The sequence below is a fragment of the Myotis brandtii genome, unplaced genomic scaffold (genome assembly GCF_000412655.1).
Source record: "Myotis brandtii unplaced genomic scaffold, ASM41265v1 scaffold451, whole genome shotgun sequence".
Lineage (NCBI taxonomy): Eukaryota > Metazoa > Chordata > Mammalia > Chiroptera > Vespertilionidae > Myotis > Myotis brandtii.
In genome coordinates, this window is record NW_005367245.1 from 56,278 (window position 1) to 71,320 (window position 15,043).

The 15,043-nt window shown below is 40.4% G+C and overlaps 1 protein-coding gene across 1 annotated transcript in view; it reads left to right on the forward strand.

The window, feature by feature from the left end:
- Positions 1-15,043, forward strand: part of LOC102262508 (growth arrest-specific protein 2) — a 72,454-nt gene that overhangs the window by 38,392 nt on the left and 19,019 nt on the right. The window contains exon 5 of the mRNA XM_005874801.2: positions 4,406-4,459. Within this exon, the coding sequence (XP_005874863.1) occupies positions 4,406-4,459 (54 nt within the window). The remainder of the gene's footprint in view (positions 1-4,405; positions 4,460-15,043) is intronic.

Below are 15,043 nucleotides of genomic sequence, written 5' to 3' on the forward strand. Positions count from 1 at the left end.
CTCCCTCTCCCTCTCCCTTTCTCTCTGAAATAAATAAATAAATAAATAAATAAATAAATAAATAAATAAATAAATAAAATATATAATAAACCTTTTATTTTTTTCTACATTGCATTACACATACTGTTTAATATTCACTGTTTTCTTTGTGTCAGGTGCTTTTCTAATGACTTTCCTTGGATTCTTTTATTTAGCCCTCACAACTCTTTGAGATAGACACTATTATTATTTCCATTTTATCTATAAAGAAACCAAGCATTAGGGAATTAATTATTTCTCAAATGCCACACAACTATAAGAGTCAAAATCTTTTTTTTTTTAATTCAGCATACCTAACTTCAGAGCCCAGGGTTTTAACTGCAGTATATGCTTTCATTCCCTTTCAGACTTCTGGTTTTGGGCAGGTCATCTTGTGAGAATTGCTCTTCTACCTTTCAGCATCCATTAATAATTGACCCGTACTTAATGTGCAGCTTTTAATTGTTTATCCCTTTGCTTGTGAGCTTTGGAAAAATGTTAAATTTGATAGCCAATCCCTGTTGGAGAGTCAGAAGAAAGTACCCAGGAAACAAAGAGTATTAAAAAACAATAACAACCACCCTGTCCGCCACCCACGCGCCCCCCCCTTCATGGGAAAAGCCAACCAGTATGATTTTCACAGTGTACAACATCTTTATTAACTTTTTCAATATATACTGACTAGACTTGAAAAGCAAAAATTTAGTCTGGGAATGAAGAAACTAAGCAATATTCTCAAATAGATTTCTATTTTCAGTTTGCTTTATGCAGTTAAGATTAAATTTGATTATGTATAAAAGGAGTTTCTGAGCATCTTATGGTGGGGTAAGGGGTGAAATTGTGTATGCTTTTAAACGTTTATGAAAGGGGCTAAATTGAACTTAGGACAAAGTTCAAACTGAAAACCTTTGGCATAGAAACTAAGGCTTTTAAAAGCAAGTTCCCTAAAAATAGATGTCAAGTAATTTTTAAATAATAATGTTTCTTAACTGTTTTTATCCTGGTACTGAATGGTGGTACAGAATATCTTACTTTTATATGATTTGTAAAGTACATTCACTTATTCATCATCTTATTTTATTTTCATTACTTTAATACTCTTTGAGAAGAACCAGTGTGATTGTTTATTTACATATCTCATTGAATTGAGGCAACTGCAGATTAAATAGAGATTTAACAACTTTCCCAAGGCAATCCAGCTAGTATGTGGTTGATAGAGGGTTAAATCACATTATAAATTTCTATATATTGAAATTCATATATTTTCAACTTCACATAATGAAATTTCCCTTTGAAGTTTTTTTTTTTAATCTTAACAAAAATGGAAACACTTAGCTGTTCACTGTGTTTTTGATTTAAGGATCATTTGCCCTGCATTACAAAGTAGACATTACATAGTCATGTGAATTTGTAAAGTTTGTAAGACTTTTCTCTTCTTTCCTTTTGTAGTCTTCCTAACAAGAACATTTCTTGGTTTATGTGTTCTATGCTGACACAAATGTGAGTAATTTTAATGATTAAAATGTGAGTGACTTTTTGCAAAAGGGAAAGAAATGAAACAATTATACATAATGTGTCATGGTCTTAAATTATTGATGAGTCTTCCAGCAGCCAAAGAATAAACCTGTGAAATATCTGTCAGTATAAATTATATTTAAACCTCTCATGGGCTTAAGTTGCATAAACAGGATGCAGCCAGATTTATTAAGAAATGTACTTTGCAAATGTGGCCATCTTGAGTTTGTACTGAATGTAGTCAAGCGTGGTAGAAATTTTTTCATTCCAACAGGGACTAGAATAAAATAGGACTCATTTATTTAGTGGTATCTTTTTTGTAATATCACCGAGCTAAGCTTCTGCGTGACTTGGCCGTTTTAGACCTTGCTTTGCATTTCTTCTCTAATACTTTTCATTTTGAATTTCAGTTCCTCAGTAAAAACATGGAATCTTGGTCCCGGACTCAGAAGGTGCCCCCTTTTCCTAATGCCCAGCCTTTCATTGCAGGAGCCTTACCAGTTCACAGCAAATTTTAGTTCACTGGGATGGCATGTTTCAATTCTATTAATGTTCACATTTTTATTTGAAGCTTGTTCATGTGTTATTTTAGGATACCTTGTGCCATTTCCTGCCATCTTGTTAGAAGCATACTAAGATCCTGAGGAAATTTTTGTGTAGATTTGGGGAGGAACAAAGTATAAGGGAATTTGGGTTTAATGTTGGCCTTAGGATATACATGTATTCTCAATTTGTTTTATAATGAAAATCCTGATGTTAGTAAAAAAGAAAAAATTCCCCGTGAGTTATTTGGAGAGTTATTTGCTGTTTCCCTGAAAGAACCCCCACAAGAAATCACTGCATTACTTTTCTCTTGATTGCAGCTTTTTTTTTTACATCACCATTTCTTTTACACACTTGCCAACTTTCCATCCATCCTCCTGCACTACCCTTCACACCTTGTCCTTCGCACACTCCTTGGCTATTATGGAGAAATGCTCTCTCTCCAGCTCATAGCTTTTCTAATCTAGTTTGCATTATAGACACATTTTAAGGGGCTATAAACTCCATGGGAAAGTTTATAATGATTTGAGAACTCACCAGGTAAAGGGTTTTCTCTCACACACACCCTCACCTTTTTTTTTTTTAACCAGTCAATCCATCCAGTGTTTTACTGTATTTGTTCATTTTCCCAGAAACTGACACCTTGGTTAACAGTCTCTAACTTTCACTCTGAACACAGTCATTTGTCTTATCTTTTTGAAATCCAGCCTCATAGAAGTTGTGGAGCAGAGATAATTGGATAGTCTCTGAGGCATCATTTGAAAGCCGGGAAAGGGCAGGCCTGACTTAAAATCTGTCTTCTAACTTTGGCATCAGGCATAAGGTTTCTGAGAATCCCATTTCAAAACTGTAACACCTCAATAGTTGTAACACATTAATTTGTCATCGCCCATCAATGTGTTATCCATAATAATTTTACCCAGTCCAGGACTCATTTTTGATATTCATGGTCTTTTGATATTATGGGTTAGTAGAAAAATTATGGAAACTCCCATGGCCTACAGAACACTAGGAATTTTTTAATTGCCCACCCACCTGCTAGGAGTAAGGCTAAGGTGGGCTTCAGCCTTGCACCAGGAAGCACTTGGGAGTACAATGCATATATCACAAAATCCCTCTCCCACAGTGATGTTTGCAAAACATCTTTCTGCTTCCTTCCATTTCCCTAACAATCTATAGTCAATATGACAAGGAACTAGAAGTGGTCTCAGAAGCAAGGTGAGGACTGTCTCTCATATCCAACCTTGGAGATCTCATCTGTCTCATTTTTTTTTTTACTCAGCATCTTATAACAAAAAGAAACCCTCCAGTGTGCACTGAAAGAATTCCAGAGAGACCTGAATTTAATTGACACCTTGGCATCAAGGATTGAATAGGATCTTCCTTCATGTTCAGTACCCATAGATCTGACAGATAACACATGTATATATACTAACTAGATAAAGACATCATAGCCATAATAGTATCTAATCGTATTAAGGGTGGAAAATGCCTCCCAAGGATGACTTTACTTGAGAACCGTAATGCTTAATTAGAGAATCTGGAATATGTCCTTCAATTCTGACTGAAGGCCTTTCAACAAATTACCTTTCAGATGACATAGGCGTCTCTTTGTGAGTGTGTGACCATTGTGAGATTAGAATGCTGCTTAAATACATTTTTAATTACAGCAGAAGGACATGGTAGAGTGCCTGATGGGTCACACAGTTTTCAGAGAGTAAACAAAATGCTAAGGCCTTAAGAAAAGCAAGGGGCCAACATCAGTGATCTGGATGGGCACTAGGGAAGTCCAAACAAGATGGCAGGATATCCCCAATGTAGGAAGTTTCACACTGAAAATAATGGCTTCATTTACTTACCTTTTTTTTTTCTAGGACTTCATCAGACATTTTCTAGAGTCTGGTATCTCTTTTGGAAATGAGGCACGGACTTGACATCTGTTTCCCAGGCAAAATTATTTCCTTTCATGTATCTCTTGTTTCTATAGTAAGAGTTCTGAGCAATGAACAGGAAACCACAGGACCCAAGAAAACAGATAATCCTGGCATTTGTGTTTTAAAATGCCAGTGGCCAGCACAGTCTACAATCCTCAAATTATGTGCGCTTCGGTGATCACTTAGTGTGGATTATTAGGCAATAAAACTTCCCTTCACTGTGGGATGTGAAAAAAATATACAAGTAGACATTCTCATTTTAACTTCAGAAAATAAAAGGTTTCTTTAATCTTGTCACAAAAGATCCCAGTTTGCATTTTCAGGTAATGTTCGTGTGCTTTCTGCAATGGAGATGGAGAGCATTTGATGAACTTCCTATCTTCTTGTTTCAGTAGGGTCTTCATGGTTGTTACTATGTCTCCAAAGCCAAAGCAAAGCAGACATTTAAGGTAATTACTTAGATAATTAAGGGGAAACCTCTCTACTTGGCTCTCACCGTGGAGCTTTGACCTCTAGACAAATGAGGGAAGTTGGGCAACAAAAAGTGAATGATTTACTTTGTTTTTAGTGAGGTATTCAGATGATGGTTCTCCTTTGGTTTTCCCATTATACTTTGTAAAAATGGCAATCTGGGACAGATTGGGAGTGGGTGGCAGGCAATATCCTAGCGTTTTTGTCTTTTCTGAGTATAATTCCCATGCAATTCCAGAGTATTCCTTCATTAAGTTTTTTATTAAAATTGTTCAAAAGTATAAACCTTGGTTTAGCTTCTATAGGCAATATCATCTAGTCATTGCTTTAAAATATTGAAGATGACATGCCTATGGAATAAAAACAAAGCAGCATATAACTTTAGGATATTCCCTTTCTACTCCCATTGCACAAATTGCCCCTTGTGTTCTCTCACACCTGCAACCTCATGGACCCCTGTCACATCTCTGCTCCTGACACCATACTTACCCAATATATCAGCAGTGTCTTACCTAACAGGTGGGATTTAGTACTTTGGTACAATACAGGTTAAAGAGGATAGGAATGAAATATGACTTGAGGTTGCCAGTGTGCATAGAAGGGTTGGTTCATTTTTAGTTTTTAAATATTTATCATTCTGATCTAGAAAGAGCAACCTACTAGAATAATTGTTAACTGTTTTGCATAAATACAAAATAATCATTAGAAAAGCCCCATTTTGTAAATTATTTAAATAGGATAAATATATCTTGAAACTACATTATGAGAATTAGTTTAGATTTTATTGAGAAAGTATTAAATGCATTTCTTTATGCATAATTTATTCTTCATTTAGTCACCAAATACATGAATATGTGAAATGTGCAAAGAACTATTAGAATTATGGAGGATACTATTTCTGTATAAACTCTGTTTCTTTGTAAAAATCATGCTGAACAATGTAAATAATTGGTCATACGATACTAATGATTCTGACAGTGACATATTTAGTTGGTTATAGACATTAAAGATTGACAAGTATGAGAAAGAGGTTAGTTCTTGAAGAGTCGCTTCTAAAGTCCCCCTCAAAGGACCAGAAAATCTATACTAATAATAGAGGAATATGCAAATTATCCAGGACACTGTCACAGTAACAGTAATGACCAAACAGCAGGCTGCATGGGGTGACCAGGCCATCAGGGGGGTTGGTGAGGGATGACCAAACGAACAGCAGGCTGTGTGGGGTGACCAGGCCGGCAGGGGGGGCAGTTAGAGGTGATCAGGCAGACGGGGGAGGGGGGTCAGTTAGGGGCGATCAGGCAGGCAAGCAGGTGAGCAGTTAGATGCCAGCATTCCAGGATTGTGAGAGGGATGTCCGACTGCCGGTTTAGGCCTGATCCCGGGGATCAGGCCTAAACGGGCAGTCGGACATCCCCCGAGGGGTCCTGGTTTGGAGAGGGTGCAGGCTGGGCTGAAGGGGACCCCCCACCTCCATGCACAGATTTCATGTACCGGGCCTCTGGTATATTTATAAAACATTAGAGTTTCTGATCAAGTTGGGGCAGAAACAGCAGACATAACTTTCCTTGGACCTGCTGAAGACATTGCATAAAGACGTATGAAGCAAGTTACTATTAAGTGAAGGTGAATACTTACCTGGAAGGGAAGATTCCATGATCATTAAATGAAGGTGAAACCCAGATCTCTTGTGCTAACCCGGCTATGACAGCCTTGACCCCATTTATCACCGAGATTGATTGAACCACTCTTGCTGGCTGGGTGTGAAGTTTGCCTTTCACTTATTCAGATGTCACTTGGGTAAAAGGGAAAATGTTGCCTGACTGGTTTTCTTTGTTCAAAGAATATGAGTGTCTGTATTCTTTTCACCACTTACATTGCCACACCTCTCCTTGCTTATCTTAAAAGTATTTTTTTTTCATAAGTGTCTTTTTTTGAGGGCACCAATTGAATTAAAAAGTCAGGAATATAGTTATCTGATAACCCTAGTCACAATTCTTTGTACTTTAGGGTGAGTCTCTAAAGAAAATCTTTGAAGTTCATATGATCTCAGTAGACATCATGGATTTTATAGGGAAGGTTTGTAATGGGGCTGGCATGCTAGTTGTTTTGGGGGAGGGGCAGTTCAAGACCCACTTTGGAGAGGCTAAAATCAGTAGAGTTCATTTCTCTCCTTTTCTCTGCCTTCCCTTTTTTTTTTCTCCAGAGAAGATGAGTTAGAGAAAGAGAGGGTTCTTTGCCAAGTTTCTGGAATGGCACCCTCATCCTAGTTCCTTGTTTTACTATTTAAATGTAGATGTAGAATGACAACACTGGCCTTGTCCCAAGTGAAGTGAAATGTACAAAAATCAAGGTCAAGACTTGCTTCCTGGAGACATTTCTCAGAGACCCAGTAATGCCCAGAGAACAGCTTGGAGCTGAGCTTTATCACCGGGCTCTTTTCTGGTCCTGGAACAATCAGAGGCCCTTCAGCAGTTGCAGCCCGCCCGTTCCAGGGTCATCGGTCCTTTCGGCTTTGAACCCAGGAGATTCTGGGAGAATATGAAGGGTTTCTGAGACCTTGGCAAGCAGGCTTTGGAAGGCTTTATCACATCTTGGACCCAAGGGCTGAAATAACTGGAGATCAGCAGAGGCCAACCCCCTAATTCTTCCTCCAGGGCTGCAGTCTGCTGCTTATGGTTCCACTTTGCTGTCATACCACTCCCTGAAGGAAGCTCTGCCGCCTGACCCTGAGAATCTTGCTGAGAGGCTTGCCAAGCTATCTTCAACCTTGACTCTCACTCTAGCTGGTTTTGCTCAGTCGATAGAGCATCGGCCTGCATACCAAAGGGTCCCAGGTTCGATTTGGGTCAAGGTCACATACCCTGGTTGCAGGCTTCTCCAGGCCTAGGCCACCCACCCGCCCCCGACCAAAAAAAACGCACACATAAAAAAAACAACCCCGAGTCTCATGACCCTAGTCTATACCTAGTTTTCAGTTTTTCCTGCCTTGTTTCATACGCCTTTTCATAGAAGGGTCTTATGTTCTAATCATCTTCACTCCTTATGCCCGGTTCCACCCCTCAGTCTTAGTCCCTCAGATTTAGACCACCTTCAGGTCTTGCCAGGTGGGCAAAGGGCTGGAATTAACACTTGTCCTGGGACCTGCTTGGTGTGAACTGTTGTTCTCTTTGTAGCAAGATTATCTTTTCTGCCTGCCCTTGATGCCACTTTTTTTGTTGTTAATCCTCACTTGAGGATATTTTTTCTATTTACTTTAGATAGAGTGGAAAAGTGGGGGTTGGGGGAGAGAAAGAAACATGGATGTGAGAGGGACACATCGATTGGTTGCCTTCCGCATGCATCCTGACCAGGGCCAGGGATTGAACCTGCAACCTAGGTGTGCGCCTTGACCAGGAGTCGAACCCACAACCCTTCTGTGTGTGGGCTGACATTTGGAACACTGGCCAGGACCCAAGATGGCACTTTTGACTCCCTTCCCACAGCAGGCTATAGAAAACGTAGTAAGCATTTTAACCATTTAGATTACAGCAGTTTCCACATAACCAGAGGCTACTGAGGGAAGTGTTGATGTACTTAAAATGCCTCCACCCAGGCTTTGCTGCTCAGACATTCCCAGTCAAATACATCAAGGTAGTTTTTTTTTTAAATTTTACATGCAATTTCACACTCGGTAATCTCCAAATCTATTTATTATGTTATAAGTATTTCTCCAGAATACTAATTTTTTTGGTTGATTTTTCTTTGTTAAATGACATTTAAATATATAAAATAAATATCAAAAATATAAGTCTTTATTTTACTATGGTTGCAAATATCACTGCCCTAGTCTGTACCTAGTTTTCAGTGTTTCCTGCCTTGTTTCATACGCCTTTTCACAGAAGGGTCTTATGTTCTAATCATCTTCACTTCTTATGCCCAGTTCCACCCCTCAGTCTTAGTCCCTCAGATTTAGACCACCTTCAGGTCTTGCCAGGTGGGCAAAGGGCTGGAATTAACACTTGTCCTGGGACCTGCTTGGTGTGAACTGTTGTTCTCTTTGTAGCAAGATTATCTTTTCTGCCTGCCCTTGATGCCACTTTTTTTGTTGTTAATCCTCACTTGAGGATATTTTTGCACATCTTAGATCATTTCACTCCCAAGATGCCACTTTTTTTGTTGTTGTTAATCCTCACTTGAGGATATTTTTTCTATTTATTTTAGATAGAGTGAAAAAGTGGGGGTTGGGGGAGAGAAAGAAACATGGATGTGAGAGGGACACATCGATTGGTTGCCTTCCGCATGCATCCTGACCAGGGCCAGGGATTGAACCTGCAACCTAGGTGTGCGCCTTGACCAGGAGTCGAACCCACAACCCTTCTGTGTGTGGGCTGACATTTGGAACACTGGCCAGGACCCAAGATGGCACTTTTGACTCCCTTCCCACAGCAGGCTATAGAAAACGTAGTAAGCATTTTAACCATTTAGATTACAGCAGTTTCCACATAACCAGAGGCTACTGAGGGAAGTGTTGATGTACTTAAAATGCCTCCACCCAGGCTTTGCTGCTCAGACATTCCCAGTCAAATACATCAAGGTAGTTTTTTTTTTAAATTTTACATGCAATTTCACACTCGGTAATCTCCAAATCTATTTATTATGTTATAAGTATTTCTCCAGAATAAACTAGTGCTTTCTCATATTACTGCATGTTGGATCTACTAAAATTGGCTTATCTTCAACCATGTTCTCTCTCTGATTTCCTTAAAGTAAGGGGCTTTTGAAACAAGACATATCTGTGAGTAACATGTATTTAGTGTGCTATATTAGACAGAGACCTTTGACCATATTTTAAAAGAACAATCCTGGATTTTTTTTCCCCAGTAGCAAAACATTTGAAGATCTATCTAAGGGACACATAGTTGAGTTGCTTGGGAGAGAACTTAAAGCAGTACTTGGTATATTGACTTTAAGGACTTAGATCGTGTTGGGAGAGGCATCAGAGTTTAATTTAGACATCTACCTTTCATTAATCTTTCATGGGAGACATTCTTCAGATTTGGAGTTGGAATTCCCAATATGATTACCTATCATAGGATTTTTCCATTAATCTGAACCTGTGGAACCAAGAAAGGCTATTAGGAGAAGGAAGTCTGAGATGAGGCTCTAGGATGCTAAGGAGAAAGGAAAGCGTTTCAAGTAGAATCAGAAAGGAAACAGCAAGCACGAAGGCTCGGAAGCATAGAGAGAAGGGACACCTTCCCTCTAGTGTCCTCTGTGAATTATTTAATCTTTTTAATGGGCTCTTCTCCACTCTTCCCAGTTCCATGGAGGATGTTAAGAGTTCCCATACACGCATTTGCTGAGTGAAAGGCATCAATATTTCCGTATGTAGGAAACAAAGAAAAATAATTCTGAGAAGTCAGCTTCCGCTAGAGGAGAGTTAACATTTATTTATTTATTTCTGTAAATGAGAAGTATTGGGAACAGAGGGGAACAAGAAGTGTTCTGTTGAGAGGAATGACTTGCATATCTTAGCTTGGTCTGTTCATTCTCATATAAACTAGGGCAAAACAATGGCCCCATTAAGTGTTATCATTTATCACTTCAGTGTTTTTTCCTTTGAGGGGGAAAACAGCCTAGAATCAGGGAGTGCTTTGATTCTGTGGTGTGGGTTTAAATTCTATCTGCTCACCCACAAGAAAATTCTGAAGCATGGGCTCTAGAATTTTCTTCTTCATGAGCGCTAGTCATCTTTCTCAGTTTTTGTCCAGCCCAGTAGTTTGGGAGGTGATAGCGAGACAATAGAGAATAGAGTGAGAAGTTTTGGACCATGTCCACCTACCCTCCACTCTATCTGTCATCTTCCTCGCTCAGCTCTAGCCATATTGGACTTCCCTTCTTTCAGCACACCATGCTGTTTTCTGCTGAATGGCCTTTGGAAATACTGCTTGTCTTTCTGGAATGCATACCCTTTCTCTGCCCATTTCCTAACATCTCATTTTTAATCCTTACTCCTGCTGTCCTTCCTCCAAAAAACTTGCCTACCTCCCCACATGTCTGTCATGGGTTCTGATCCGCAGTGCCTCACCCTTCACTTGCCTTCTTCATCATTAGGGGCCTTTAGGGTGTGACTGATATTGGAGTGGCTCACAGATTCCTCTCAGTACAACACAGTCTCTGGTCCTTGGTCTTGCATGTGAGTGTTGTGTGATAAATACAGGGTGAGGCAAAAGTAGGTTTGCCATTGTTCCTATTGAAAATGATACAATAATTAAGAAATAATAATATAAGAATAAACTCTGCATTTTGGGTTCTCACAACTGTAAACCTACTTCTGTCCCTCCCTGTGTTTGCCAAATGTATTGTACTCGAATAAACATACTGTTGAGACAGTGCAGGGTTTTGGAAAGTTGAGGGACTCTGAAAACACGGATGTGGAAAATGGATTTCATTAGTTGGCTGTGAGAAACAAAAACCAACATGACATCAGTGACTTAAAGAAGATGGAAGTCTATTTCCAGCGTGCAAGTCCAGGGCAGTTGGATGATTGCTCCTCAGAGTCCTCAGGGACTCAAGGTTTCTCCAGCCCATCACTCTGCCATTGCTAGTGCTGGGTCCCAGACACATAGCCCAGGATCGCTGTGGGCCCCGGGCAGAACCATGGAGGAAAGAATAAAAACACACACATCTATTCCACTTAAGGAAAGTTCCTGACTCACTTGACTCTTCTGTTTACATCTCCTTGGCTGTAACTTAGACATGTGGCCGCATCCACCTGCAGGGAGACTGGGAAAGTAGCCTTTTATTCTAGCAGCTCTGCCCCCACTAAACTTTCTACTGCACTGGAGAAAGATAGAAGGTAGTAGGAATGGTCTGTCCTTCCCAGGAAGTCAGGGTAAACACCATGAAGATCAGATGTAAGCCAAACTGCCATGTGGCAGATCATCCAGCATTAATTGTGGCCTTGAATTTAAGACTTGGATTCTGGAATTTGTAATAAAACTTAAAGGCACAAGAGTTACTGATACTAAAATGATATATTCTTTTGAATAGCGGTTTTTGTTTATGTTTGGCTATTTTTGTGGAATTCTTACAGGAGACAAACCTATCATGGCTGGTTTTAATAAGGAAGAGCATGCTTTTCTCATGAAATGTATCAACTTGCAAGAAGCTTAATTCTAACTGGATGCAAGGTTGAATTCAAGCCATATAAGTCTTTAACTTTCAGAAGGAGAGTAAGCATGGTTTAGAAAGAAAGAAAAAAAAATAGTCACAGGCCCTGTTTATTTCATGCTTGACTATTTACAAAGCACTTTGAATTAAGGACATTTGGCCCTATAACAGCCCCCAGAGCTAGACCGATTCACAGATGAGAACCTGAGCAGTGAAAATCAGGCCAGAATCAGACAGCTTACAAGTGATGAAGTCAGGACTGAACCACGTTCATGTCTTATTTTTAAGTTATTCCTCCTGTCTCCAAATGTGTGTCAAAGCCTGATGAGGGAACATGTGGAAACATGAATAAGAAAAGACAGCGTCTGCTCAATGTCTTTCTGGGAAAGCAGGCAATAGGAGGACTTAGGAAGTGGAGACGGATACCTGGTATTCTTTAGTCATAATTCGTAGAGACATTTCACATGGAATCCTCCGTGGTGGGGACTTTTCATGACGTAAGTATTGCACCAAAGGTAGCCATGTGGAGTGGCAGGGAATACTGTCTTTGGATAAACAAGGGACAGCACACACACACTGAAGACACACTGTGGTCCACACGCTGGTGTCACTAGGCAACCGAGAGCAGATTGCTTTGTATTCTGAGTTATTTCCTGAGCGAGGGGAGTCCCCTAGCAGGCCCTTCAGAGCTAGGCTTTATGGAGAGCTGGATTAAATGAGATTCAAGGATATTATGGCTGCCCTCTCAGGATATCTATTTCCTGACGCATGTCCCCGCCCCTGCTATTTCAGCAGGTCATGTATGAGTGCAGCTGCCACTGGGCCTGGTTCAGAATGTTTCACTCACAGGTTTAATTAAAATTTCTGGCAAGCACCATCTATCATTCCTCTTTTGTAATTTTTCTCGCCCAGAGAGAGAAGCGCAGTGCTCATTACCTCTTGCGTGTTTTCCAGTGCCTTTGTTTCTACAGGCAAAGGTTCGGAGCCCCTTTAACAGCTCACGGGATTTCATTGGGAGCCTTAATGCAAAGCAAGGCACAATTGTGGATCTGTGCTTCTATCTAAAAATGTGTGAGTAAATATGGGGTTTATTATTTAACTCCGTGAAATATGGAGACCCAGAGCATAAAATCAGCAGGAATTATTTTGTATAATAATGTAACAAAGTAATCCACCTTGAGATAGCTAGACCCCCAGGTCTTGTAGAAATGAGGGCTCATAGGCTAATTTCAGTATCTCAGAAGGCAAAATGATACTTGTACCTTCACCAATGGCCAGGGTGTGTGGGCACACCAAAACATCAGGCTTTAGGTCAAATTAGTATAATAATTATTTCTCTTTTTGTTGTTAATCCTCGCCTGAAGATATTTTTCCATTGATTTTTACGGAGAGTGGAAGAGAGAGGGAAAGTCAGAGAAAAACATCAATTGGTTGCCTCCTGCACAGGCCCGGCCAGGGCCTGGGCTGGGGAGGAGCCTGCAACCAAGGTACGTGTCCTTGATCAGAATCGAACCCAGGACTCTTTTGGTCCACAGGCAATGCTCTAGCTACTGAGCAAAACTAGCTAGAACAATAATTATTTCTTTATTCTAATCAATTGATGTCTTACATAGCATATATATCTCTATATCTCTATCTCTATATCTATATATGTTTTTGATTAATTAAAATGGGGAGTAAGTTATCTCTTAATAAACAGGTTTTGCAGGCAAATTCTCTCAGCATGATATGTAAGAAGAATGGCAAGGGCATTCTCACTGTTGGAGAATGAAAAGGGGCTTGGGGGGGGTGTATAGAGAAAATAGAGCCCTCCCTGGTATTCTTTTATCACTCCAAGTCACGCAACAACTGTGAGAATGAATTCTATCATCGGTAACAAAGGGGATTAATGATATCTATGACATATTTGTTAATGAGAACTAGAAAGGATACCCAGTCCAGTAATGAGCACACAGTAGCCTATAAAGGTTGATTACCTATAAAAGTCATTGTCATTATCATCATCATCACCATCATCTTCATCCTCATTCCAGCAAAACATGGGCTTTAAAAGAAAAAATGAAGTAAAGGGGGTCCTTAATTGTGAACTGATTGGGGAGCACCATTTGAAGTCTCAACAAGGTTAAGACTCAGCTGATCCTGGCAAAGCCAGCTTGAGCAAGTCATGTCAATTAAGAGCCCCCTGTCATCATCTGTGAAAAGCAAAGCATCTAAGGTATTTTCTGGCCTAGATAGTTCATATTTCTCACCGCCCCACCAAGACCTCCCCTCCCCAGCTCTGCCATGACTAGCAGTGTTGCCTGGTGAGTCACTGCTCTCCTGGGAGCCTGTGTCCTCATCTGTAAAATAGATATAGAAATGCCTGCCTTCCAGGTTGTTGTGCAGTAACAGTGTGGCCTGGAGCAGAAACTGCTTAAACTATAAGGGGCAGCTGATCACTCTGAGGAGTTCACTGAGCCTATCCCATAATCCAGGTCTGCTGGGCTCTTCACCGTCATGGCCACACCATCTGGGTGTGCTACTCTTGCCTGTATCTTTCCTCCATGGGCCTGGGAATCACACCTGGTCCTGCACACGTGTTCTCACAGTGGTCTAGGCCCTCTGCTTATCTTCATCTTCACCCTCACGTAAGAGCATTTAACCTGCATCTGTAAGACATCTCTCTTAGTGTTCTTTCTTCCTAGTGTTCTTTCCTAGGTGTTCCCTCTATAAGGTCTGAGGTCATAGGTTAGACTCATTTGCAGACCACTTTGCAGCTTCTGGCATGAGTACAGAAGGCTCCAATAAACCGAATGAAAGTAAAAGCCTTCGATTAAATGGCAAGGGCATCCTCACTTTTGAAGAACAAAAAGGGGCTGGTGGGAGGGTGGGGGAGGAGTTGAAAAAATTCTAAAGTTCCCCTATCACGCTCTCCATGCTCTATCCTCAGTGATTCTGAAGGTCAAGGACACTTGTTTGATCTGTGTTTGAGTTGTAGTTGTTTTGTCAACTAAGCCCAACCTACTCTATGTATTATTGCTGAGAAGGAAAAACAAAAAAATAACCCACGGCACTCAGAAAGGACATCCTTATAGATTGTGTGGACAGTAAGGTCTCACTATCCTGAGTGGGTGGTATTGTCCTCTCTCACACTCTCACCTAGCTTCTCTGATTCATTCTGACACATTGTCCTCCTTGGAAACTATTTTTCCTTACTCCTGACACATTCTTACTATATAGGAGCTGTGCTTCACCAGGAAGTGCCAGATGGCACTGAATCACCAGCTGCTTAATATTCAAGAACAATTTTTTATCCAGAACAGAACAATGTACGTGCTGATTAAAGGGCTTTGCTGATGTCTTGGGAATCAGAGAATGTCCCAGTCACCTCCACAGCTGTGCCTGGACAGTTTGTGTGGATCGCAGTCTTC